Below are 27,354 nucleotides of genomic sequence, written 5' to 3'. Positions count from 1 at the left end.
TCTTATCAGCCTTACACGTAGTTATATCCTTAATGAATAATGATCTTTTTTTTCTCATGCAAGGAACATGGCAAGGGGTTTTGGGGTGTTGGAGGATATGCTCTTTACCTGTAGTAAAGGGCACCGAGACTGAAGCTGGCCCCAGTGTCTGGAACTCTGATGGTGCCGTTGATCATCTCCACCTCCTGCTGCTCAACTGCACAGGCCACCCGCGTCTCCCACGCCACCCAGAACTCACACGCGCCCTCATCGACCCTGTCAGAGCGCGTGCGTGCACACACACACACACACACACACTCACACACACACACACACACACAGACACACTCACACACACACACACACAAATGAATATTTACATAGCACATGCATTTCACTTATCCCAATTCCAATCAACCATAAAAATACACAGTAAACCTCGTGGGAATATCCTAAGAAAGGAAACCATTTCCATACTGTGGAATGCATTGAGAGAGCACTGGTATGTGTTAAAACATTAATGACACATGGCATCTTAAACACCCAGTAAAACTTCTACTGAGTGCAGAAGCAGCAGCATTACCTGGGATGCAGAGATGGAAGTAAATGAATTATTCAACAAAATAACATGTTACCTATTGACTTATATTGCAAACTGAGTTACATCAGTATGCAGTAGGTATACTGTAAGTCCAAAGGAAATCTCCACCTGGGCTTTTTGTTTAATATAGGTGGATATACTACTGTGCAGTATTTAAATAAACCTAGGTAAAAGTACCTGTACAGAACTTAACTAAAATTAGCCAAATGTTACTCAGTGTTTTAATTAAATATGCATGAAGTCCACAGTGAAAGACCTGTACTCCTCCAGAAAAACAGCATAAATCCAATGTGTATTCGAAAAAACATTCTTTTGTTTCTTCTTTTCAGACCAAGTAAAGAAATAAGGCAAAGACATTTCAGTCACACTTTCAGCTACACTTTCAAGGACTGGAACACCCTTGCCTTGTTTGCTGTGTCTGAATACTAAAAATACATGTTTTCTTGAATAAACATAGGATATCCAGGTCTTTTCCTTTGGACTTGTAACTTGATTTACTTTTGACATATGAACTACTTTTGACAGATGAATTCCAATAAGCATCAAATGCATCATAAAGGACCGAGCGCTTTCTGTTCTCTAGACACTGTTTAAGTGGGAAAAATGGGCAACTCTTGAAACACAAATTCTACCAAATAGTGACTGTTTAATCTATTTTTGCGAAGACTGAAGGGTGAACTTAAACATTCAGTAACTTGTTACTGCAGCATGCTGCGAAAATCAATACAAATGCGTAGATCTCAGAATGTTGTCAGATACACATGGAGAACCACGAGTCAAGACTGGGAACTCCCCCGGGCCTACCTGGAAATTCAGCACATTTTGTCCCAGCAGATCAGAAGCCTTTGAATGGGATGACTAAACCGTTTTCATGTTTTCCATTCGTATGGCAGGATATTCTACTCAGTCAACTAATGTTAACTAGACTTTCTCCTGCAGGGTTTGCATCCTTCCGCATCCTTATAACCATAGGGTCATTTATAGAATGATCTTGAATGGTGTTAATTTCACACTCACTGGTCTGTGAGTGTTGCTAGCCTGGTCTGACACTATTGCTCATTTAATTTGAATGGATACAGTTATGTTTTATTGTGCTGGAAGTCGCTCTGGATAAGAGCGTCTGCTAAGTGCATGTAATGTAATGTAATGTAATGGTGCACTGCAGAAAGCCACGTCTACTCACCGCACAAGCTTAGGGCTGCCCACTGTGCGCCCGCACGTCAGCTGGATGATGGTTTTGGCTGCGCGGCCATTGCCACAGGCCGTGTCGCCCTTGGTGTAGTTCACCGTAATCACCTTATCCGCTGTGGGAGAGACAGGGCACGTGTGCGGTGAGGTGGAGGACAGTGGCATGGCTGTGGGGGTGAGTCTGTCTCTGCATCCTGTTTACCACAGGTCCGATCCAGATCAGTGGTTACCTCCGATGCCCATCATCTGGGTGTAAACCCGGCCCAGGCTCTGTGTGGATCCGTCCTGTTTCTTACGGCACACCGTGGCCCCCTCGGGGCAACCCGTCGCGCCTCCATAGATGCCCTGGCACAGATTCATGTAATATCTGAAATATACAAAAAAGGAACGTATGTAATGGACACGTTATGTTCACAATAACATGGTGTCACTCAACACTGAAATACCTGCCCTGTCTGCAGGTACTTAAGACAATGAATGCTCTGCGTTAACAAAAAACACATTAGTTTGACGCAAGCTGTGGATGACCAGCAGAGGGAGCCAGGAGCTGACTTACGAGTCGCCGTTGTGGCTGAACCTCCAGGGGGCGGTGAGCGAGGAGAGGGTGCGCAGGTCGTATGTCTTGTGCTGGTGCACCAGCCTGCACTCCATCTTTTTGGGTGGGCACACGGCGCTGGTGGCCCACTGGAAGGTGGTGGCACAGCCCTGCGTCTCGCTCAGCAGCTGGGGTGTCCCCAGCGCTCCCGAGGGGTCGCAGGTGAACAGGATGGAGGACCTCCTCTCGCCTTGTCCTTTGGCTGGACGCACACACACGCACGCACACACACACACACACACACACACACACACGTGCAGGACACCGCTGCTTAAAACCTCACAGCGACCCCTAGCGCAATCAAGCAGGCTCTGAACATTTAGAAATCGGCTGAATTTTTTTGAATTTTTTTGATTAGTTAATTTTTAAATTAACTTCGCAAAATCATACAATGACAATGTTGAGTGGAACATATCCTTAAGAGAACATACCACAAAATGAAATGACCACTTGGAATAGATTAAAACTGGCTGGAACGTGATATACATTTTTCCCCCAAAAAAATCATGTAAGTGGAACTTTTTACTTGCATTACTTGTTCTGCCAATTAGTCCTCAGCAAAAAGAAGGCTTTACCGTTCTGACAGAATCCCCATAGCTTGTCCTTGTCGTAGTCGCCAGTCGTGGCACACCAAAGTTGGCCGTCCGTCCTGCCGTCGGTGGTGCAGGAGGAGTACGACTTGCCCTGGAATCTGAATGGAAAGATGCAGGCTTCTCCATTCACCGTCACTGCAGTGGAGACAATGCATACTGATGAGCAAGTAAGTCATTCGAACTGCTACTACTACAGCAACCGTTATTACTACCGCTACAACTGGGACTCTTTCCATCCCTTTTCCTGATTATTTGATTGATTCAATACTAGAACTTGTCCAAAAAATTAAACCCAACAAAAAATTAAAATCTGAACAAGTCGTTTACATTTAAAACAGCTGCGGCTGACATCGTGTACATTCCGAATGGCACAAAATCACAGGATTTACCCTAGGTCATACGTATGATTGGAGCAATTTAGTGACCGTCTGACCTGGAGGACAAGCGTCGCCACTGCCGTACTGCATTATCACGGCCTCGTCTTCGTGCCTGTAGTCCATCGTCATGGCCTTGCTGTTCCCAAACGACGCTTTCAAGCCGCCCGACGCCAGACACACCGCGCTGTCTTTGCAGTCAGCCTCAGGGAGAGTGCCGCACACGTTGATTTTGTAAGTACCAGAGGCGGAGGACACCTGCAAAGACACACATCAGCAGCTAAGCTTTGTTTACAATATCTCTTCAAACAAAGGGCTCATCTACCTGCATGTAAAACGTGAAAAATATGCAACATGGACACAGAGAGTAGGAAATTGTGCAAAACATTGATATGGAATGTGATAAATACTGTGGAAGAAGGATTAAGCATGTGGAACAGTATGTGGAACATGAATATAGAGTGTGGAACAGAAGATGGAACATGGATACAGAGTGTGGAACAGTATGTGGAACATGAATATAGAGTGTGGAACAGAACATGGAACATGGATACAGAGTGTGGGGCAGTATCAGGAACGTGGATATAGAGTGAAGGACAGAACATGGAACATGGATACAGAGTGTGGGGCAGTATCAGGAATGTGGATAGAGAGTGTGGGACAGAACATGGAACATGGATACAGAGTGTGGGGCAGTATCAGGAATGTGGATAGAGAGTGTGGGACAGAACATGGAACATGGACACAGAGTGTGGGGCAGTATCAGGAACGTGGATACAGAGTGTGAGAGACAATGTTAAGCGAGAAAAGGCGTTAAGCTCCCGCCCACCTGGTAGGTGCGCCCGGTCAGCGAGGACAGGTTGAAGGTGAACTGCAGCTGTTCGTCGCTCAGGGTGCACCCCTTAGTAGTGACTGAGTCTGAGCACACCACTGGGGTGGGCCACTCAAACACATAGTGGCAGTTTGACTTCCTGATCATCTGGGGCGTGCCCTGGGAAGACATGACATCAGGAAGTCACAGGATCTTTCTAAAGTGATGAGCTAAGAGTATTAGTATGCTGTTACGCAATACCGGACTACTCATAGCTAAGAACCAAATGAATATTCTGGCACAAATTTTCAAGCAATAAACATAAAGCCATAAAGTAAATCCATGAGAACAGTAGCATGTAGCAAACAAGTAGCATCATATACAGCAATAACAGCAGTGCCTTAGGACAAAGGGCATGTTCATTTTGGTATGCAATTACATTTGTGAACACTTGCTCAGAAGAAAAGTCTAAATGGAAAGGAAAGAATGGTAGCAGATAGTGGCAGAAGACTTCATGACCTTCTTATGGGTTGATCTGCCATGACCGAGCTTAATTTTTATTGTACAGCTTGTCCATTTGCTTTCATTCTACTCATTGAAGTTTTCTATACTGTACTAGTCACAGATTTCCTTTATTTCATGTAAATATGAAAATATGTCCACAAAAAATAAAATATATTCCCAAAATATGTTCTTTTGTGCTGGAAGTCACTCTGGATAAGAGTGTCTGCTAAATGAATTTAAGGTAAGGTAAGGTAATGTAATGCAAATATGGCTGACTCGTACTCGTACGTACTTAATATAGCAAACTGCACTGGTTGGTGGGTATGCACATAACCTCCACAGAGAGGAGAGGACAGATGAGAGCACTCACCAGCTCTGTGCCCCTCTGGCAGCTGAACACGATGAGGGAGGTGTAGTTCACAGATCTATTGGATGGGCACGGGGTATTGCTGCTAAAGGGTATGTACACCTCTCCTATGGCCTCGTTGATCTGTGGTGGGGATGCAATTCGACCAATGTCCTGTAGAGGGACAGAAAGCGGGGGGTCAAACATGATGGAGCCTTGTTGAGACGAAAATCATCTGCCCTGTAAGAGGCCCTGGCACTGGTGTTCAGCTTCACAGACTAAAGCCTGGTGCTGATTTTGAAGCACAAGTTACTCTAGTTCTACAAGCTATCCAGCCCCGGTTTTACAGCGCAACAATGGCTGAGGACTACCAGGTGCTTATGAAAATCAGACTAAGCAAATTCAGCTTTCCTCCCCATCTCTAATAATTTCCATTTTTAAAGACAGATTAAGGGGGAGATTAGGAGACAGATTAAGGAGGCAGTAGGGGTAGCTCTTTCTGCACGAGACTCACTACAGGAGGACCATCGGCAGGGTCCATGCACACGGCCACCCCTGGGGGACAGTTCACCCCCGGGATGGGGTTCAGGGGCTGGCAGATGTTGATGTAGAAGTCGGGGGAGTTATCATCCAGGTCCATGTCGGTTGCCATGTAGTATCCCGTTTTGTGGATGAGAGGGTTGAGGTCAATAAGGGAGCTCCCATTCCAGACAGAGCATTTGACCTGTAATCACAGAACACACACACACACATACACAAAATTCAGAGAAAAGCCGAGTCATTAGCACAGACACTCTATATTATGACAAGATGTGCAGCTGCTCATTGCTTCCATTCTTCTTGTGCTTTTTTGTTGGCAAAGGTTTCGTGGGTAACAAGAAGTGTTGGTACAGTCTGCATTTGTATGTTAGGTATGGATGTCTAATTTTAGACCATACCCGTTGAAGCATGTTCAACAAGCTTAAAAATTAATAAAAATAAAAACAACACAACTTCATCAATAACAGAGACCGAACATTTAATATGAAGCATAATGAGCTGACTATCCGGATAACATATAGAATATCTTCGGTCACAGGGCCTGCTTTTAAGGACCCCCCAGGTGCAGGCAATTTCCTAGGTAATTACAGGGGCAGCACTGTCACGAAAGGACCACAGTAGTGCATGACTGATCTTTCAGGGCAGAACTGCCTTCAGATGTGGAAAACACAAGTTGCAGATACAGCATTGCTTCACTGTTTATTTTTGCCTGACTTACTGAACTGTACATAAAATAGGCTTTTCTCACCACAATGACCTCTGAACATTTGCATAGGAGCTCAGGGCAAAATGACTGTAACCCTGCGGAACACACCCACAACGCGACTCTTCACACTACTGTTCCACGAGTTGCAGGGTGCTGAGAGTGGTGTGATACCCTGACCAACACCCCCACCTCCAAACCCAGCGGAAGAAAGCCAATCTGTTCCATTGCTGTCAGCTGTTTTTTTCTCCTGCCTGAGAAACTTGACAGGCCCTACACTGCTGCATTCTTGCATGGGAGCTAATCATATAGCCATGGTTTTTAATAGTTTATGTAGTGTGATATATATTACTGTATAAAATAATAGCACACATATATGTGTGTGCGTGTGTGTGTGTGTGTGCACATGCACACTCTCTCTCTCACTCACACACACACACACACACACACACAGAGTATATCATAAAAAGCGTACTGAAGCGGAAAGAAAATAAAACATTACGCATTAACAAAAATCCACAAAGAACTACTTTGCATAATTTTTCAACAAAACGCAAGACAGTACCAATAAAAGCACATATTACTGGTACCTACGTAACCGCTAACCGGAATATAAACATTGCCAGTTAGCATCAGCAATCAGTAACAAATACCTGATGTCAGAGTCGTGTTCATGACTGCCATGAAATTACAACCAGCTGCCTTAAGCACTGACTGGTCTGAGGTGACTTTCACTGAAAAGAACAGGTGATTCCCACAGTGAGAGGCCACATCTCTAGAATACATATCAGCACATCCAGTAAAATCCCAATCAGGGTCTGTCAACCTGCCCATCTAATAATTCTCTCCCTGTATGAGGACCAACCCCCATGCATCACCTAGGTATGGGCTACGCATTGATGGGTCACCTTCCCTCTCTTCACTGTAAAGCTTTTTGAGGTCCTTAAAAGGTGCTATATAAATGTAGCTTTTATTATTATTAAAAATACTATCCCAAGTACACTGCATTACATGTTGTCTTTGTTTGCATTGGTCGGCAGTTACATATCATTAATTTTTATAGCTGAGTGCTTCATGAAGTAATCTGGGATTCCGCTCAAGGGCATGGCAGCAGTGTCCAACATGGGAATGGAACTGGCAACCTTCAGGAGGCAAGCCCTGCTCCTTCCCACTGCAAGTGTAATGGGTGTAGTCTGCGTTGTGTATTTGACTGGATGCTACGTGGGTCAGTGAGTGAGTGAGTTTCGATCCAAGGTTCTGGCTGCTCAGCTCAACCCTTGCGGCCAGCGTCGTTACCAGTTGAGCTTAAGGCAATTTTCCCCTATCTATCGGCAACAACGCTAGCTAACCAAGTCTCAGGGAGCGACATAACCACTGAAGCTGCTGTGCTACCTGTTACCTGCTACCCTACAGGCTTTACGCAGGGCTCACACAGCCTACTCATTTCAGCTCTGCTACACAAGCCTAACATGTAAGCTTCAAAGCATATGGAAAATCTGCATTTCCTGTCTTGCCTATGCCTCCCTATCTAAATCCCCCCCTCCTTTCGCAAGGCCTCACCTTCTCCTCACAGACTAAGGGCGTGTGCCAGGAGAAGAAGTGGACGCACTTCTCCGTGTCCGTGTCCACAAGCACCGGCCCGTCGCTGGCGACGCCCTCAGACTTGCACACGAAGCTGAAGACGCTCTTGTGATGGTAGGCGGTATTGGCGGCACACACGGCCCCGCCCTCATAGGTGAGCTGCACCACCTTGTCCAGGTACGATAGGGTCTGGGAGAACTTCCCGCCACTCACCGCGGTCTGGCTGTCTTTGATGCAGACACCTACGAACGAGCAAATAGGGCACCATTAACAATCTCTGGCTGAACTGCCAATGGCCAACGCATTGTGATTTTGTGGCTGTGACAGGCTTGGCAGACTGTCATGGTAAGGAGTATGCACAAAAGGTTTACAGTATGTAGGTGTGTGTGGTGGACGCGGAATAGACTCTACCTGGACTGACACCCTTGCCATTTGACCTTGTAAATCTAAGATTCCTGGCTCGTACTTGTAGCACTATCCCTTACATTGTATTTGTAGCACGTTTTTGGCCTAGGTAGTATAGCAGCACTTTATTGTCCCAGTGACTGTATTTGGTATACGTAACCTTAGATGATTAGTTCTGTCTCGCTACACCGACCTTGTGCTCAGCTTCAGCACTACCTGCACTGTATGACCTGTACACATCTTGCCCTTGCGCCTGTTGTTTGCCCACTATATGCACTTTTGTATGTCACTCTGGATAAAAGCATCTGCTAAATGAATAAATGTAAATGTAAATGGAATAACGTTGCACTGCAGAAAGCCAGTCTGCAACTCCTCCTTAACACAAGACACACATCATAAACCCCGTTAACTAAAAGGAACTAATGGCAACAAAGCATTGGCTGATTAGTTTCTTTGATTCACAAAGCTGATTACTTTTGTTTCACTCATATACAACTTTACCCTAACCCCAAACCCTAACCCCAAAGTTCAGCTCCTTGTCTCCAGGCAGGATATAACTTGCATGTAACAACTGCCAGGTCATACTGTTCAAATGCAGAATAGCTTTACATAATATGTCCAACGGCCTTACATAATTAGTTAAGGACAAAAACCCATGAACTCAGTAGATCATTTCAACAGGTTCCTATCCATGTCATAATGAGTTTAATGTTTAAGCTGAAGAGTCTCCTCTCAGCTTCACTGAGCAGATCATTACTGCACAACAGCTGGCAGAGGTCACAACTCATGATGGGAAAAAAAATATGGAAACTCTGTCAGAGCCAAAGCAGACCAGCCCCCGGCAGGTCCTCACCGGTCCCCTCTTCACACCCCATGTTTGCCGCTTCGCCGCACACGTTCAGCCGGAACATCTTCCTCCTGTCGGCGTGGTCGTACACCGTGTAGCCTTCGGGCCGCCTCAGGCCACTGAGGTCAAACTGGTGTCCTGCGAGAGCGGGGGAAGACGCAGAGGGCACGTGTCACTCGAGGAAGGGACCTCACGCAGCCACGAAAGGTGTCAGGTGACGCCGCCGCCACCGCCGCGCGCGCGAGCGCCTCACCTGTGACGGGGTTGGTCACCCTGCAGTCCCCGTGCTCGCTGGACTGGAGCGGGCAGGCGGCCGCGGTGAACCACATGAAGGTGTACACGCACTCCTCGATGGCCGTGATCAGGGTGGGCATGGAGTCCTGAGACACAAGGGAGTGAGCAGAGGAAACGGGAAGCTACGCGCCCCTGCTCCTAGCATGTGCATGTCCTCACCAACACGACTGAGGCACGGCGCATAGCAAATGCCAGAGGGGTATGGCATTGCATTGGTCTTCATACAACAGCATCAGTAGTGGCATATACTTTGAAGAGAACGCCCACAAAAAGCAACATCCATTCCCGATCATGTGCTGTCTAAAGCACGACTTACTAAGAATATGCGCCATCATGGATGCATGTTCCTTCCAGAGCAATGGCATCCAAAATACTAATTACTGATGACAAGACATACTCAACAGCACTATTTACTTTCCACAGAGAGCATCTTTCAGCTAAATTATGAACCCCTTTGGCCTTAGATGGGGACAGTGTTGGGGGGCAGGAACACGCACCACTTTGTTCTTGTCGCATTTGAAGCGTATGATGGTGGTCCGCTTGCGCACGCCGTCCGTACAGTTCTCCCCGTTGGTGTACCTGAGGACCAGGACGTTCTTCTCCCACCGAGGCCCCGACTCCGCCTCCCCAAGACTCACATATCGGTCTTTGCTCTTCAGGCAGGACGCCGCGCTGGACGGGCAGCTCCAGGCACCTGGAGCACACCGGCACGATGGTTCCCACATGGACATTGTTGTCATTTTGTTGTCATTGTTGTCACTTAGCAGACGCTCTTAGCCAGAGCGAGTTACATAGTTCACAATTTTTACACGTTATCCATTTATACTGCTGGATATTTACTGAGGCAATTCTGGGTTAAGATACCTTCTCCGAGGGTACAGCAGCAGTTCCCCAGCAGGGAAACAAACTGGCAACCTTTTGGTTACAAGCCCTGCACCTTACCACTATGCTACACTGCCGCCCCATGGAGCCTCTGCTCTCATCACAACACCGTGACCTCATAACAAATCACCTACATAAAGAAACCTCTTAATGGGAAGCAGTGTAGCATAATTGTAAGGAACAGGGCCCGCAACTGAAAGGTTGCTGGTTCTATTCCCCACAGGGGCCCAAGATACTTAACCCACAATTATCCAGCTGTATAAATGGATAACGTGAAAACTGTAACCTGTGTAAGATTTCTGCATAAGAGCATCTGCTAAATGACAATAATGTAATGAAATTTAAATGGGCTCTTAACAAGACACTGATCAACAACAATATAAGCTATTACATTTATGGACGAAGTTGGAACTGGAAGCTAAATCTCACTGCACATAAGAGGCTTGTGAAAGATGGAAAGCATTGATTATGGCAATTTCATGCACGTGTTTATGCATGTGCAAACTCGGGCATTTGTGCCCATAATTACAGCCACACTTCTGATTTTTTTTTATGCCATCCTCAAAATCCACTGTTTATTGAATGCATTCTGGAAAGAAAGGATCGGAGACTGCACACTCACCGCTCTGGGGTACCAGAGATTTGCACACATTGATGTAGTAACGGTCCTTGCTCCCCGTTTTGGTCTCCACCTCCCAGTTGCTTCGCGGCAGCGACAGGGACGAGAGATCATAGGAATTGCCTTGGTCGTCACTGCGGGACAGAATGTGGCCCTGTTAACCGAGTGCTCATGAACATGAAATCAGAGGCCCACCACAACACGCTGACAATTCTCTTACTTGAAAGAGCAGCTTGTTGTTTTGAAGGGGAGACAGGCCAGCGACGTGTGCCATTCAAACAGGTAGGTGCAGTCAGGTGTCTCTCTGATGAACTCTGGTGCCCCCTGGTGGTGGGGAGGAGCACATAAACACAGTTCAAATTCATTGGGGAAAGAGGTGCAAAACTCCAGCCAGTCAGAAAGTTTATAGAGGGAAAACACTTGGTTGACCATGTAATATGGTTTACACATATTACACAATTTAGTTTCAATGAACATGACAAAAGACTGCATCATCACATCAGTTTTGCCTTTTACAGCGTTCATTTGCATGACAATGGGAGTCTGCTCAGGCCTTGGTCAACCGGTTAATTGACTGACTGGGCACACCTCCTACTTAAAACCAGGTGGTTTAAATGAAGAGGATTGTGAGAACGAGGAAGTGCAGAACAGGAAGAACAGGAAAGCTTGAGCGGAAAGTTTGTACTCTGTTTTAAACCATTTGTAATCTTTCTTTTAACATTTTTTATACTTCTTAACTTGTGCCTGTTTGTTTTTATCCTTTCTAAATATAACAAATTGTTTATGTTTATGTTTAATTATATTAATAACCTGAATGGATATGAGAAATACAGAAAACCTTTAATGTGACAAGTAATAGACCTGTTTTTTCACAAACCAAGACACCACCACAAAGTACAAAAAAATCTGTTACATATGTGCCATACAAAATTCACCATTACACAAAAATCCACTTTATTTAAACCTCTCTAAAGGTCTTGAAGGAGCTTTGTTAAGGGTTTGCTGGGTACATGACTTTTTTGACCAGCATGACCTTGTAAGGTTTCCAATGCAGGAGAGATCGGGACATGGACAGTAATAATACTGCTCCTCCAAAGCCCATGACTCTGCTTCTTTTTCATGTAGCTTCTGATCTTCCCCCTAGCTCCCACCATACTGACTCACCATGCTCTTGCTGTGGTCACAGCTGAACAGGATGGCAGTGGATCGCTCATAAACCTTGTGGCAGCGTTCTCCGTGAGTGTAATTGATCATTATCAGCCCGTCATCGAAGGTCAGATTCTGAGTGGCGAGTCCTAAAAGACACAGAAGAGAGGGAAGCACCCTGATGAAGTACCCATGGAACAAGTGCAGATATCACAGACTACCACCCAGTACTTCTGCATGAGGTTGCATTATGCCAAACATCCTCAGAACAGAGCGCTCAGTGGATTATTTAATGCTTATCGGATTGCACACGTCCAAAACTGATCTAGCCACAGGTCCAAAGGAAAGGTTCTGCAAACGTGTTTGTGTTATTTGACTTCCTAGACTGAAAACAAAAAACACAAGCTTATGTAGACTTGGATTTATTTCCATCATTGTTGGAATGCACGTCCGTTTCTTTGCACTTGTTTAATTTTGTCAGCCGCTTCCGGTCATGAGAGACCGACAGTATGGTCCCTCTCCCAGGGGCTACTGGTGCATTTCAGCAGTGCCTTTGTGCGAAGGAATTGCGCACCTGCGATCCTGTGGACTTTGTCTTCCACCTGGCAGGAAGACACGGGGTCGCTTCCCGCGTCCTTGTGTGCGCAGACCCTCTGTTTGAGCGGCCCGCACACAGCGAAGTGGTAGTCGTACTGTCTGTCTTTCACCTCGTAGTCCTTCCCAGAGAGGGGCGTCAAGTCGAAAATGTAGCTGCTTCTCGGGTCCCGTACTTTACAGTTTTCACCTGCGGCCAAAAGTGTCAACAGGAACATGAGCTGGAACTTTACCCCAGTAACAGGCAGGGTCTGGCCAGATGAAAGAGTGGGCAGAGAGAGCCACACAGTGTGGAGATCATGGGGTTGTACCCAGTTTATGACACTGAATATTCTCTTCCCCTCTCTAAATCACATGCCCCCACTTTGGCAATCCATTGGGTCACAACCCCCCAACAGATTCCTCTCATACCCTGGACTCTGCGGACCGGACAGGCCTCTGAGGTTCTCCAGATGAACACGTATTCACAGTTGTTCAGACTCTCGAACACCGGCGACCCCTGGAGGGGAGACAGGGAGAAACAGTTTATAACTCAGAACCAATTCCCCAATGCTCTGGGTTTTCACAGAGAGCTGTTGTAAAACATGTCTGAGCAGCAGCTCTAGACTGACCAACTGCAACAAGATGTATTTTCATTTTTGGCTACGTAAAAAAGATGGTTATAAGAAGAAAAAAAAACTATTTTTTATGCAATACACACCGAGTATTATATTCTAATATACTCTAAGAACCATTACACTGTACTAACAGGGTGTCACACTATGCTCGCAGGGCTGGTGCAGCGCACTCACAGGGCTGTCGTCACACTGGAAGATGATGCGCGTGGAGTAGCGGTCGTCCCCGCACTTGTCCCCGTTGAGGTAGACGATGCTTATGGAGCCGTCCGCGGCCGCCTGGGGGCTGGACTGCACGTAGCCCAGGTTCACACCCTTGTTGCCAGTCTTGACACAGCTGCCCAGTGCACCTCCTGCAAACAGTGAGGTATGTTATCCAGCCGATACACAACACCAGTCATGGGCCAGGGGCCACAGTCACTGGTCATCTTCTGACGCAGATGAGGATACACTTGTTAAGACTGCATCTTGGCTCCTCTGACTATGTTGTAAATCTTTCCCTTTTTATATAGCAGTTCTGACGTGATAATATGCCACTGACACTGTCAGAAGTTGTTCAGCTGTTGACTACCATTGAAATAAAGTCTGTATGTGGCACTGGCTATTATAGCACTGTGTGATGCATTGGCTCATGATCAGCTGTGACCTGAGGTTTTCTGTATGTACTGTTGTTCATGTGGCATTATTATAAGCATTTCTGCACCTCTGTAAGTAGCCCTGTATGAGAGCATCTGCTGAATGAAAAATTGTTAAATGTAAGAGACTCACCAGGGCAGCCCATGACACGGGGCAGTGGTTTGCACACGTTGATGTAGAAGCTCCTTGTCTTTGCCTGATCAGAGGTGTCAATGGCCACCCAAGGACTGTCGTCTCTGCTGAGGTCACTGAGGTCATACTCATTGCCATGTGAATCTGTAAGGAGATGATGTTTCATTTACACATTCGTTGTTTCAGTATAACTGCACTACTGTACTGTACTCCATCACTATAAAAGTATTCACCCTTGGCCGTCCTAGGCCACTCCCACTCTCTTACAATGTATGTTACATATTACACTAATTTATGGCATCATTACATTATTATGCACGCCAATCATTTGTTTATTGCATTACTGTTATGATAACAAATCTGTTGTTTTGTTTCAGGAGCAAATCCCCTTAAGACTTCATTACAAGCTCTCAAATGGCAAGAGTCTTCTGTAATGCTCTCTGTCACCCACTCTTACAGGCAGTAGCTCTACATATTAAGAAGAATTGATTGTTATGCAGTCGAGAACGACACTTCCTGGTTCTCCTGGCTCTCACCAGTGAGCTGGCACTCCACAGGTGCCGGCATGCAGGCCAGGGCGGTCCTGAATTCGAAGAACACGTCGTGGGTGACCCGAGCGGCCGAGCTCATCTCCTCCCTCAGCACGTGCAGCGTCCCCGGGCTCTCGTTCTGGTCGCACACAAAGCTGATGGTGAAAGTGTCCCTGGTGCCTGGGGTGGACGCGAGGTTGAAGCTGTTTAGCGCACTGCCGTTGCACGTCACATCACACGGGCACGCATGAAGTATTCCAGTGCTGGACGGCAATCCCCCCCCCCACAGCACCATCTCTCGCCTTTCAAACTCACCCCTAAACTGCGGTGACACCTGCTATATGCTCTGGCCCCAGCGTTTTGGAATATACTTCCCACAGTGGTGCGGACAGCAGAGTAGCTGCTCATCTTCTGCCTGAGACTGAGGACCTGCCCCTCCAAATTACATAATTGTAACACTTCACTTTTCCTCTTGTGGTAGGGTATTCTTGCACTTTGACACAAGCTGTTGATTTTTTTTAGTTACTGCAGCACTTCTTTTGTATTCAGCATGGCACCAGGTACTACAGCACAGTGTGACAAAGAGCCTTTCCACTTTCTGAGCATACTGCTGTTTGTGTGGCCTTATCAATACCCACTCCTGTACCTTAGCTTTGAAACTCGCTTAGTATAAGAGGTGTCTCCCAAATGTTGAAAAGGCAAACGTAATGACCGTGGTTAGAGCGTTGAGTCTACCTGTGGGTTTGTTCAGGTCCCCCTTGTATGTGAGGGTCAGCACGCCGTCTGTGGAGAGCTGAAGAGAACGTTCCACCCCCACACGCCCCAAAGGCTGCCCGTTCTCCAGCTCGCACCCGGCCACCGGTTTGCCCTCGTCTGTCCCACACTTCGTCACCGGGCCGCACAGGTTCACCTGGGGACGACGAGCACCGGAGTTCAACGTCTTTGACAGCAAGGGCATGGGTAGCCCTCCTCCACAAACTCTTAAACTTACAGGCCACACAATGTTCATCCTCTTTTTTCTCACTTGCCTGAAGCTGGCACAAAAAAATCTACGGTTTTCACAAACTTGTGTAAATTACACAAATCAGTGCTAATTTCATCTGGGAATATCTGTGTGGACTTGAGTTAGGTCAACCATGGAAATGCTCAACTATATACACCATCTGTCATATTCTTTCACTAACAAGTAAAAATAATACATGACCAGTGACATGGACCAGCTGCGAATGCGCCAGGACTGACAGCGTTCTTCAATGGCTCACCAAGAAAGTCTTGCCATTCCCAGTGGCCGTGTAGCCAGTTTCGTTGGACAAGGGGAGCAGGTTGAATTCAAAACCCGTGCTGGGGTCCTTCACAGTGCAAGTCTGTAGAAATTCAGAACACATCTCGTTTGCCAGCAAAAGCACTTAAGTATATCGCACGGTGCCCTCTGGCCCTGCCGTTCACCCGTTTTCTGGTGGTTCTGCGAGAGGCTGCTCACCTGGTTTGTGACCTCGGTACTGGATATGGGACATGCTGCCCTAGTGTGCCAGAGGAAGGTAGCAGTACAGTTCTGATTCATGATGAAACGAGGTCCGGAGGACTAAAGGATGGAAGAGAAGCTGGAATTCAACACCGATGCAAAACAGTACGATACCTCACAGAACCACAGCCAAGATTACATCCAAAACAGAACTTTCGAAAACCTAATAAGTATTACAGGCAAAATCACTTTACTATCAAAGCAAGTCACGTAAGGAAAACCTGTGCTCAAAAATAAAAAGATTACTTCTGGCGCTGTAAAGAAAGGAAACTGCTATAAAGAGAGTGGGGCAGAGAGCTGATGCTCAGTGGTCCCACAGTCCTTGTGCTCACCACTGCCCCCTGCTGGCAGACCATGTGAATGCGGGTGGTGTAGGTGGTGGTCCTTCCTTCTGAGACGCAGGCAGAGCCGTCTGTGTACTCCAGAAGCAGGCGCCCTTTCTCTTCGATGATGGGACCCTTCTTTGCCATACCCATGTTGCTGATCGACACCTTCTCAGATACGCCACCCTGAAAAGACACGTAGGCAGTGCAGAAACACGCCTCAATGTCAATCACAGTGCTTACAGTTTGCAATAACACACTCTGCCATAGATATTAACCTTAAGATGGGTTCAAAGGTCTGCGTGTGCTGCTGCTGTTTCAAAGGGCACACAGCTGGCCATACATACACTGAAAATCTCATAGGGAAAGTGCTTCATTAGACTGAGCACAAACGTAAAAGCAAATCCAGGGTTTAAACAGGGCTGACTTAGAAACGTACAAATGTGCTTCAAACAGAGATCTGGCGTGGGGGAGTTGAGCACTGACCTCCTCCGGCTCGTATTTCATCTCGCAGACGGAGGCGAGCCGGTCGCAGCCCGTCACAGGCGTAAGCGGGCGGCAGACGTTGATGTAGTACTTCCTCAGGTTGCTGGTGTCAGACATGTCCATGGCCAGCCAGTTCTTCCCACCATTCCTGTCAGACCTGGCCAAGCTGGAGGAGTAGACGGGAGGAAGAACCGTGTGTGTGTGTCTGTGTGAGCACGCGCGCACGCCTCGCCCCACAGACATGACGCCACAGACACACAGGTAAGCTCACCTGGACAGGTCGTACTGCTGCAGGGTCACGGGGTCAGTCACCACACACTCCTGCGGCCTCTCGGGACAGGCGTACGACGTGTACCACCTGAAGTTGTAGGTATAATCGTCTTCTACCTGTAAATCCCCAAAAGAATACCGACGTGAAACGGACTCCAGAAAGCCCATTCACACTTCAGCCAAAATGGTAGCCTTTTTTCAGAAATGTCCCGGCTGCATTTTGTCATCAGTGCTCCAGGTTTCACTGCGTTTGCCCTTATAATCAAGGAGGATATTATTGCACCTCATATGATATGAATGAAAGCGTGTGATAAACGCATTCAGAGGTACAGCAGTAGAGCAGGTTCACCGTTATGAGAGAAACCCCCCCCCTTCCCCCTACCTGGTATTCGGGCTTGCCCACTCCAGCCCCGCGGTCGCACAGGAAGGAGATGAGCGTGGAGCGCTGGGTGTGCTGCTTGTTGTTGTACTGAGACCCGTTCCTGTAGGTGAGCTGGATCATCCCGTCGTAGTAGGACAGCTTGGAGTTAAACTCCCCCAGACTCCAGGAGTTGCCGCTGTAGACGAACGGCAAGGCGCACTTGAGAACAAGCCCTGATCACAGCTATGCTTCTGCTCACTCATAACAGGGGTGACGGTGTGCTGTAGTGGTTAAGGAGCTGAGCCTGTAACCACTGGGCTATGGGTTCGAATCCCAAGCAAGGCACTGTGATTGTAACCTTAAGCAACGTACTTAACCTGAACTGTGTGAGTAAATGTCCAGCTATATAAATTCAAACATGTAAAGCAAAAAACAAAACAAATGTTCTGATTCACCTCAGATAAGATAATCTGTTAAGAAAATACATAATATTATAAAGCAAGAGTGCTATGCTACTTTTTACAGGAGATATTACATTGTGGGTGGAAGCAGGGATGTGACCTCCGGTTACATGCAGGATGGCCGTTTTACCTTTTGTCCACCTGGCAGGCTCCGGCCTTGTCGGGGCATTTGGCGGCGCTGACTTTGCCGCAGACATTCACGAAGTATGCGTACTCTCCGCTGGAAATGTTGTACATGCCCTCAGCCTTCCGCAGGGGGGACAGGTCAAAGGAAAATCCTGCAAGATCAGAAAAAGGAGGTCTTCAGATCAGTGGTCTTGTCAGATCACTGCCACTCACTCCAATAGCAGTTCCCTATCCACCTCTTCAGACTACACCTTGGCTCCCCTATCCAATTAGTGTAGCACTGAATTTTTACCTTTTTGTATGGCACGTTAAGGATATTACTGCACTGGTGTATATACAGTCACCAGGTGCTGTTGAAACTTTGGCTATTGTCATGCTTACTACTGTGTGTAATTTCAGTAGGTCACTGGTAATTACATCACTGTGGGATGTACTGAGAGTTATTCAGATGTGGTCTGTTGGTTTCTGGATGCACGGCTATTCATTTGGCCTTATTACATGCATTTATATACCTTTGCATTTTAAGTCAGTCTGGACGAGATCTTATGCAAGATTACATCACATTATTGTCATTTAGCAGATGCTATTATCCAGAGTGACTTACAACCTTATCCCTTTATACAGCTGAACATTTACTGAGGCAACTGTAGGTTAAGTACGTTGCCCAAGGGTACAACAGCAGGGGGGGATTAAACCAGCAACCTTTTGGTTATGAGCCCTGATCCTTACCACTATGCCACATTGCTGCCCCAAAATGAGGTCGAGTCAAATCTATACAGGGAAGAAGGCCCATGCTGAGGCAATGAGGAATGGGCCTGGTCACGTGACCCACCTGCCAAGGGGTCGGCCACCTTACAGTCGTCCCCCTCAGACTTGGACAGGACGCAGGCGGCGGCGGTGAACCACTCGAACTCGTAGACGCAGCCATCACTGGACTCGCTCTTCAGTAGGGGGGCACTCTCCAGGTCACCTGGGCACAGGTGAGGGTAGGCATGCAACTCAGGAGTAGCAGATTTATGGCTGGTAGACACAGAGTCGACCTCCATAACTGTGTTTGGTCACCATTCTGCTAGCACCTGGTAAAGCGCCTGGCTCACCTGGTTTGCAGATCAAGGTGATGATGGTCTTGATTTTGTTGTTGCTCCTGCACTGTCCTCCTTCGGTGTAGGTCAGACGGATGTTGTTGTCATCCATCTTGGGAGGGGAGAGGAATTTCCCCAAACTGATGGTTTCGTCTTTTCCTGCAAAAATGAAGCACCACAAAGTGTCAATAGACAGACAAATAGATATATTTCACGCGGCTTGAAATGAAAGTCAAAGGGGAATTTCTAGGGAATTTCAAAAGGTATTTGAACATGTTTTCAGGAGGACATACTAAGCAGACACCTAATCAATAGGCCTTTACACATGCTGATCACAGAGTTATATATACATGCTTGCCATGCCCAAACAACCACTTTCCCTCTAACGCCTTTCTTCGTGCCTTTTTACGGCTTCGTTTTAGTCATTTGTTACACAGAGAGAAGGACCGAGGCATGCTACACAGCTCACCCACTGCACAGATAGCAGCTTCCTCTGGACAGCCGCTTGTCACCCCCTGCTGGAGGATTTTGTGGCAGACGTTTATGTAAAAGCGCTTCCGGTCTGCCTCTGGTGCATTGCCATCCACTGCTTCCCAATTCTGGAGAGTCTCTGATACTAAAACACAACCAAGTACATTCCCATAAATTCCCTGACAGATGCATATGCATGCAGTTGCACCATCTCACACACACACACACACACCACCATACACTCAAAGCCACACACAGGTCTGTGAAGACCTACAAAGGAGGCAAGCTAAGTTTCTAAAATTGAGCTGGATCTCATCAACACCAAGATACACAGCTAGACTCACAGATACATGGACCTGTAACCCCACTATTCAATAGATGGGAGTTTGTTTTTACAGTGATCCACAAACAGTCGCTCACCTGGGTATCGTGTTAAGGGTGACAGGTCATAGTGCTTCTTGTTGGACGTGACTCTACAGAGGAGATCCTCCTTTTCCTTGACGCAGGCATACGCCGTGTGCCAGTCGAAGTAGTACGTACAGTCGGTCTCACCAGTGAACACGGGGAACCCCTTCCCATCGTTGCCTAGTAACCCAGATTGACAGGAAAATTGTGGGCTGTGAGGCTGGGCACTTCAAAATAACAGCAGTGGAAAATATCTGTAGTTTAAATTGGGCAGAGCTCTCGTAATATCTTTGAAGATTTAGATTACCTCTAAAAAATTTAGCATCTTCACAAGCGCCAAATAATGAAACCCAGCGTGGACCAGTCACAGGTAAGTTAGAGAGAGACTGTAATACTTAATGTCAAAATCACCTACTCAACCCATTAAAAATCTCAGACCCAAAAACACCCTCAGGTCAGGGTGTGGTTCTTGGCTTTGTGTCGACCTAAGAATGCCTCCATTTCAGAACCATTACAAAAATCAGGGTACATTTTACCCAGTCAGAAAAGACAGTGTTGGCACTTTTCACAGACGGCGACCACATACTCACCAGCTGTGCGGTTGCACTCGAAGTTGATGATGGTCATGCGCTGAAAGCCGGAACTGCAGCTGTTCCCACCCGGGTAGATGAGAGTGAGGTCCCCATCCGAGTACCTGGCACGCCGCAGGAACAAGGAAACCAAAGCACAGTAAACCACCGCATCTCTTTAAAGTAAAAACTCAAAAGTAAAAAGCAAAGCGGTCTGTTATACCAACGCCCGGAACAACGGTTACGATTACTGACAGACCAGTAAGGCTTTTTGGGGTCGAACCTCAGTGTCTGATTCCTGTATCTGCCGCCGACCTTCCTGACGTCCCCGGTGTCCTTCACCTGGCAGACGGACACATAGCCCGTGCTATCGGTACAGCCACCTGCCTTTGTCTCTCCACACACATTCAGGTAGTACGTGTAGCTGTCCTTCCCATCCTTGCTCTTGGCAGGTACATAGTAGGGATTCTCTCCACCTGCACATACGTACAAACAACAACAGAGTTACATTCATATATACTCATTATGCACAACAGAAAATAGTGACACTTCCACACCCAAAAAAATTTGCACATTATTGACTTGCTTATGTCATCAACACACTCTTATATACAGTACCAGTCAAAAGTTTGGACACGTGATTAAGATAATGGGAAACATGCATTCAGAGACACTTTCATCTAAAGACTTAAATGGTTGAAAATTTTGTTTTTTAGACAAATATAAATAGTGAGGTTGATGCCTCTGTATGAACTTCTTTCCAAAAAAAAATATTTTTAGGCTACTTTGAAGAAACTAAAGTATAAGATTGATTAACATGTTTTTGGGCACTGCATAATTTAATTTGTGTTATTTCATAGTTTTTAGAATGACAGTGAAGACATCAAATGTGTAAAAAAACCTTCTACGAGTAAGTGTGTCCAGACTTTCAACTGGCGCTTATATATATATGGAACTTTTATAATTATTTTAATTTTCCACTTATATCTAATGGATAAAGACATGCGCCTTGTAAATGAATGATTATGATGATGATGATGACAACTGAGGAAATGTCTTGAGAGGACGTGCCAGTCTAAGGCTGTACTCCCTCTGGAAGTAGAGCTCCACACCAGAGGCAATCTCATTTTAAACAGCAAGTACAGATGCAAACTAGGAACAATTCCACCACTGATAGGAAGTAGAGCTCCATGACAGAAACAATCCCTCTGTGAACAAGTGCAGACTCCCACCGCTTCAGTTTACCCTTCTCTAATGTTGTTACCGCACCCCTCTGATGCAGACAAGCATACGAAATGCAAGACCTTCTGGTATAGTGTTCCGAACAGCCAGCCAGGGGGCGTCTGCACCCAGGTGTACTCACTGCCGAGGGTGAGGTGCGTCAGGTCGATGGCGATGTCGTGCTGCTCGCTGGTCAGGGTGCAGCTGGAGCTCTCCAGGTAATCTCTGTGGCAGGCGTACTCTGTCACCCACTCGACCTCGTACCGGCAGTTTGTCTTGGCCGTCATCCTGGGGTTGCTGGCCTGAGGACCAACGCAAGCAGTCAGCACAAACGGTCGAACTCCCTGTGTGGTTAAACTACCAAAACAAGGGAGAGGGGAGCCCCCAAAGCCCCCCTCAAAGGCCACAGGCCCCCGGGGCAGATGGACACCCCCAGTATCTACCTCTTGCCTGCGTGATGGGCAGATGAAGGTGACCGTAACTGCGGGGGTGTGCTCGCCGCAGAAGTCAGGCTTGTCGTCGGACGCTCCATCATAGTGCAGCCTCAATCTGATTAAGGCAGAATGAGAAATAAACAACTCAGCACAGAGGTCATCATCTCTGGAGCGGGTCGATACAGAGTGTGGTGCGGAAGGACTCTCAGCATTTAAAAGCACTCAGGTTAGTGTGGAGAAGCAGCATGATAAGGGATTACAAACAGGCAAGTCTAAAAACTGACTGAAAACCTATAAAACTACAAAAATAATAATGCAGAACCCCCTCTGCCCACCACCCTGTTCACTGGAACAACATTATCAGTAGTAGCAATAACTCCTGACCGTTCTCAGGGGTTGTGTAATTTGTGTGGTTAATCTGTTTGCAAGTCACCGCATCGGTGGTTAGAAGAATAAAGGTGAAATCATTTTCTGTTTAGCTGATCTGCTTTGATTTCTCAGCGACGATTAGCTCAAACTGTAGTGTGTGGTGGTTTACCTGTCAGCGGCGTTTAGCTCTAGCTGCTGTGTTGGACGGCCAACGTTGAATTTACCCTTGCTGGTGACCAAACAAGCAGCAGCACCCTCTGGGCAGCCAGTATCCACTGAGGCTAATGGGAGATCAGAGAAAGAAGATAAAACAGATTGGAGCCAAGGAAACAGACACTGGCCCTATAGGAGTGGAGCAAAACATACCAGTGCCTACAGCCTGGAAGCTACTGAGTTCAATATCATACAATATTCTTATGTCCAATAAAAATACAGTTACTGCTATTCAGGAGCACAGCACAGAGTAAGTCTGCTGTGTCAGTTTACGGCTCTTAAAAGCTGACACGCACACAGACAAAACAGCGTCCCACAGTGTCACACTGGCAGCAGTATGGCTCATCGTTAGTCACCCATGCATTTCAGTCACCAAAAGAAAAAGGTACTAACGTCATTCTTTCCTCCCATTTTACGGCCCTTACAACAGGCACACACAGTCTTAGTGCCATTCTTTCAGGTTCCCTGGCCTTGTGAATGTCATTTGTTCCACATCCTCACAGACGAAGGCAACGTCTTCATTAACAGCGAGGCGTGTTGTGTGGTACATAAGTGTGAACACAGGCTTAGTCATTTAGTACTTCCTCTCCTCACTGTCCTCAGCCTGGGTCACACAGTAAACAACTCACTGATATGACATTGAATGCTACCGGACCCAGCACTTAGAGAATTCAAGAGCATCATCTTAACAGGGATATCAAAACACACTTTGCAGGATTATAAAGATGCATTCACTACTAGAGCAATTTTACACAAGGATTTCAACAAGTACATCATGGACAAATAACTCAACTCATGTCAGGAAAAAGGGTTAAGTCATCCCAGTGCACAACATCTTTACAAAAAGATATGCATGTATAGATCTAAGATTCCAGAAGTTTCATATTTAAACGTAAAATATATTATATTCATAAAAACAATGAATTAGAATGAACAATTCAGTTCGTTTCCAGTGAGGATTTGCATGTTTTTGAGGAATTATTTTGATATTATTTGATATGTCTAATAATGTAATGGCAAAGAATTAACAAGGTATAATACCAATTAGTTTCATAATCCTCACTACAAACAAATGAATTACCACTACAAAATATAGTTACTTGTTTTGAGTGGGCAGCTATTGTTTGGTCTGACACACAGGAGCATACAAATCATTTCTGTATTTTTAAAAGTGCACCTTCTATCCCCTCATTGAGTTTATTCAAAAGCAAACTTACTGATGCTACGGCATATGTTTATGTACAAGTCGATCTCATCGTCCGAGTCATCCACCAGGTAACCATCCGTCAGTTTGATGAGCGGGTTTAAATCGTGCTTTTTCCCATCTCCATCGAAGACGTAGCAAGGCACCTTCATGTACAGGGGTTAAGAAACAATAAGCAACATGATCAACTAGGGGAACACAGCAGACAACCCGGATGCTGGGTTTGTGGACAAACCCCCACACTCCATATTTTGTTATATTTCAGCAACATTCAGCATGCTGATTTGATGGACTTGAGCACTGAGTATGAATTTAACAGGTTTCAGAGTTTTCACACAACTCAATTAACTTTTTTATATGATTAACATTTTTATTCCCATTATATTCCCATACATATCCCATTATATATAAATTTCTTTAAAAAATAAGTTTGTTAAATTTGTTTGTTAATTCATTAAATCTTCACAAAATCAGTTTTAAATTATTTTATTGCAATAATTTAAAGATGTAATGTCTGCTGTACAGGATTTACAACATTGTGAAGAACAACTGGTCTGTGTAATCCTAATGATTTACTATTTATGGGAAGCATATGTTGAAGACATCAGTCTGCTGATCACCCAGAAAGTCAATTTCATTAGAAAATGAAGGGTCTGGCTGAGGGTTGTTCCATGATGAGGTAATTACAGTCAAAGCCCCTTATCTCCCGTAACTGAGAGACCCTGTGAGGTCACACTCGTCTGCCCATCTCTGACACGTAGAGGTGACACACACATTCCTGTGTCATTTTGAAAACTCACCTCTTTGTGTGGCTTGAACTTATCCTTTCTGCAGGCCACATATGTCCTCCACTCAAAGTAGTGCACACATTTCGATTCAGTGACAAATTCAGGAGTTCCCTGGAGAAGACATAAGTCGTAAAATATTGAAAAGTGTATAACATAACTGCATAATATAACAAATATTCATGTTGGAACAGCAGTGATGAAGCATTTGTTTGAAACAACATTTTTTTAAATATTTATGTGTTTGAATCTTCTTCTGAGAGGCTGTCCAAATTAAAAATATGTAAACATCCTGAGATCATCAGTAATCTTGCACTCAACTGAAATAGAAACAAGCAAAATGTCGTATAGGAACCACAAAGTTTTATTTCTCTGTTCAAAGGCAGACTCGTGAATAACGGTTTAGGATCTCTCTCAGGTCTGTGGCTCAGCCCACAATCATGTTTCACAGGAAATTAGTCAAACACTTTCTGTGCTTCACGCTTTCCATCAGTGATTCTCAGTAACACTGCCTGCGGTGCACAAGACCTGAAGACAAAAAAATGGCCCTTCTTATATGACTCTATAATAAAGTCCTTTCCCATAAATACAGACTATAATTCACTGCCTCATATTTCTACTGAATATTTTGAGGACTGAAGCTTGACGTCTTGTCACGGGCCTCTTTCACAGTCTGGTTTGTGTCTGAGAGCCCAGCTGTTTAACAGGAACCGGAGAGAACACGAGTGGCTTGTTTGGCTACCTGCCATGTTACCATCCTGCACTGAATGTACGCACTACAGGCACACCTGTTTGTTTAATGCAACTGCTTGCCAACATGAGACAAATAATTCAGGTGTATTTACATAGCACTACATCAGCAGGCTGTTGCAGACCATGTGCATCCAAGTTAAATTACAAATATGCTCACGCATAATGCAAAGTTTTGTGGTAATACAGATAAAAGGGACGGCAGTGTAGTGTAGTGGTAAGGAGCAGGACTCGTAACCGAAAGGTTGCTGGTTTGATTCCCTGCTTGGACACTGCTGTTGTACCCTTGGGCAAAGTACTTAACCTAGGAAATATCCAGCTGTATAAATGGGTAAAGTAAAAAAACTAATCTGTGTAAGTTGCACTGGATAAGAGTGTCTGCTAAATGCCATTAATGTAATGTAATAAAAAAGACACTGCATGTAAATGGGTAAAGTGAGGCCCCTGCTGTTTTGGAATGAAAACCCTTCCACACCATGGGGAGAGAGAATGGACAGCTCTTCTCGACTCTGCACCCAAGGGCTCACCATGGTCTTCCCACACTGGAAGCTGATGCTGCTCTGCACTTTGCTGTCACCTTCTGCGCAGTTCTGGGAGGTACTGAAATCCAGCACGCTCGCGGACACCGTCCGCTGGGACTGGTCACCTATGGGAGCAGAGGACAGGAGTCACACACACACACACATATACTAACAGGTTTGCTGTTTTAAAAACACTGTATCAAGTAGCGCCAGGATTCCGATAAGTACCAGTTGTGAATCTGAGCAAGCATTCATTCTGTTTCTCACACCAAATGATGATCTCAGCAATTGACTGAAGCTGACAAACAGTATTGTGCAAGTAAAAAAAAAAACACTTTTTAAATGAGCTAAGGACAATACACACTGTGACATTACTGAATGTGAGCATGCTTTTTCACTCACTTCAACAGAGAAATGCAGAATCCAAATAAAAAGTACAGGCCAAGGTCTTAATTATATTTTATATAAACACATACGCTATTTTCCCCCTAATAATTTTACAGTGTACATTAGCTGACACTATAAAATAGGCCTCAGTCAATGATTTGGCTGAACCCATTCATAAATCACTGAAACGACCCTCTCTCTTATGCACAAAGCCAAAGTATTCTACGTCAGTTTCCAGTCTGCAAGCCATTTCATGGCAAAGGTTAAAGCACTACAGTGCTCAGTCTGGGAAGGTCAGCAATTCAGAGCGTATATCTGCCAAGAAGTCTGGGCATGTCCGGCCCGGAGAACACAGACAGCATGAGAAGCTGACCCAGAGATCATGGATCAGTCTGTCTCTGTCTGCTCTTAGAATACACTGACTGCGGGCACCAGACTGATGGCTCAACTAAAAGGGAGGAGTGAGACCCTCAAGAATCAACACTTTCAAAAACCAGTTTTCCTGGGTGACTCTGTGGTCCAGAAGACCCAGTTACGTTCTTCTGAATGTCTCAAATTTTTCGTAGCAACACTACGACCTCCATTTACTACCGCGGAAATAATAAACTTACAATAATTGTTATTAATTACTATAATTTATCATTAATGGGACCGTTATTGTTCATTAGTGAGTGGGTAAGGTTAATTACTCACAGTAGTGCTGGCAGAGCAGTTTTACCAAATGAGCATTTGTATTCATCTTACACTTGAGTAAACACTGTGAACATCCACTGTCCCTAATCAGGCTCTTACCCCTGAGGCAAAACCACAACAGTGTGACAAAGAGGCAGTCACAACACCTTAGCCATATAAAGTACAGATACACGCCTCCTCTCATATC

At 45.8% G+C, this 27,354-nt stretch overlaps 1 protein-coding gene across 1 annotated transcript in view; it reads right to left on the bottom strand.

Annotated features, from left to right (window-relative positions):
- Window positions 1-27,354, bottom strand: part of igf2r (insulin-like growth factor 2 receptor) — a 37,090-nt gene that overhangs the window by 6,273 nt on the left and 3,463 nt on the right. Inside the window, exons 3-43 of the mRNA XM_036549309.1 lie at window positions 26,094-26,212; window positions 24,832-24,930; window positions 24,045-24,177; window positions 22,784-22,895; window positions 22,255-22,360; window positions 21,954-22,113; window positions 20,874-21,066; window positions 20,612-20,715; window positions 20,037-20,201; window positions 19,615-19,761; window positions 19,161-19,304; window positions 18,896-19,033; window positions 18,068-18,215; window positions 17,498-17,672; window positions 17,117-17,232; window positions 16,846-17,011; window positions 16,369-16,545; window positions 15,995-16,096; window positions 15,777-15,878; window positions 15,250-15,424; window positions 14,521-14,694; window positions 13,985-14,128; window positions 13,394-13,569; window positions 13,014-13,101; window positions 12,583-12,792; window positions 12,027-12,157; window positions 11,083-11,186; window positions 10,866-10,996; window positions 9,859-10,055; window positions 9,321-9,447; window positions 9,074-9,205; window positions 7,795-8,057; window positions 5,506-5,715; window positions 5,016-5,165; window positions 4,160-4,321; window positions 3,390-3,588; window positions 2,939-3,091; window positions 2,325-2,565; window positions 1,999-2,135; window positions 1,764-1,884; window positions 109-255 (exon numbers count right to left, since the gene is read on the bottom strand). Coding sequence (XP_036405202.1) covers window positions 109-255; window positions 1,764-1,884; window positions 1,999-2,135; window positions 2,325-2,565; window positions 2,939-3,091; window positions 3,390-3,588; window positions 4,160-4,321; window positions 5,016-5,165; window positions 5,506-5,715; window positions 7,795-8,057; window positions 9,074-9,205; window positions 9,321-9,447; window positions 9,859-10,055; window positions 10,866-10,996; window positions 11,083-11,186; window positions 12,027-12,157; window positions 12,583-12,792; window positions 13,014-13,101; window positions 13,394-13,569; window positions 13,985-14,128; window positions 14,521-14,694; window positions 15,250-15,424; window positions 15,777-15,878; window positions 15,995-16,096; window positions 16,369-16,545; window positions 16,846-17,011; window positions 17,117-17,232; window positions 17,498-17,672; window positions 18,068-18,215; window positions 18,896-19,033; window positions 19,161-19,304; window positions 19,615-19,761; window positions 20,037-20,201; window positions 20,612-20,715; window positions 20,874-21,066; window positions 21,954-22,113; window positions 22,255-22,360; window positions 22,784-22,895; window positions 24,045-24,177; window positions 24,832-24,930; window positions 26,094-26,212 — 6,178 coding nt within the window. The remainder of the gene's footprint in view (window positions 1-108; window positions 256-1,763; window positions 1,885-1,998; window positions 2,136-2,324; window positions 2,566-2,938; window positions 3,092-3,389; window positions 3,589-4,159; window positions 4,322-5,015; window positions 5,166-5,505; window positions 5,716-7,794; window positions 8,058-9,073; window positions 9,206-9,320; window positions 9,448-9,858; window positions 10,056-10,865; window positions 10,997-11,082; window positions 11,187-12,026; window positions 12,158-12,582; window positions 12,793-13,013; window positions 13,102-13,393; window positions 13,570-13,984; window positions 14,129-14,520; window positions 14,695-15,249; window positions 15,425-15,776; window positions 15,879-15,994; window positions 16,097-16,368; window positions 16,546-16,845; window positions 17,012-17,116; window positions 17,233-17,497; window positions 17,673-18,067; window positions 18,216-18,895; window positions 19,034-19,160; window positions 19,305-19,614; window positions 19,762-20,036; window positions 20,202-20,611; window positions 20,716-20,873; window positions 21,067-21,953; window positions 22,114-22,254; window positions 22,361-22,783; window positions 22,896-24,044; window positions 24,178-24,831; window positions 24,931-26,093; window positions 26,213-27,354) is intronic.

The sequence above is a fragment of the Megalops cyprinoides genome, chromosome 17, assembly GCF_013368585.1.
Source record: "Megalops cyprinoides isolate fMegCyp1 chromosome 17, fMegCyp1.pri, whole genome shotgun sequence".
NCBI classification, from domain to species: domain Eukaryota; kingdom Metazoa; phylum Chordata; class Actinopteri; order Elopiformes; family Megalopidae; genus Megalops; species Megalops cyprinoides.
The sequence above is the reverse complement of the archived record's forward strand: the minus strand, read 5'-3'. Positions and strand labels throughout refer to the sequence as shown.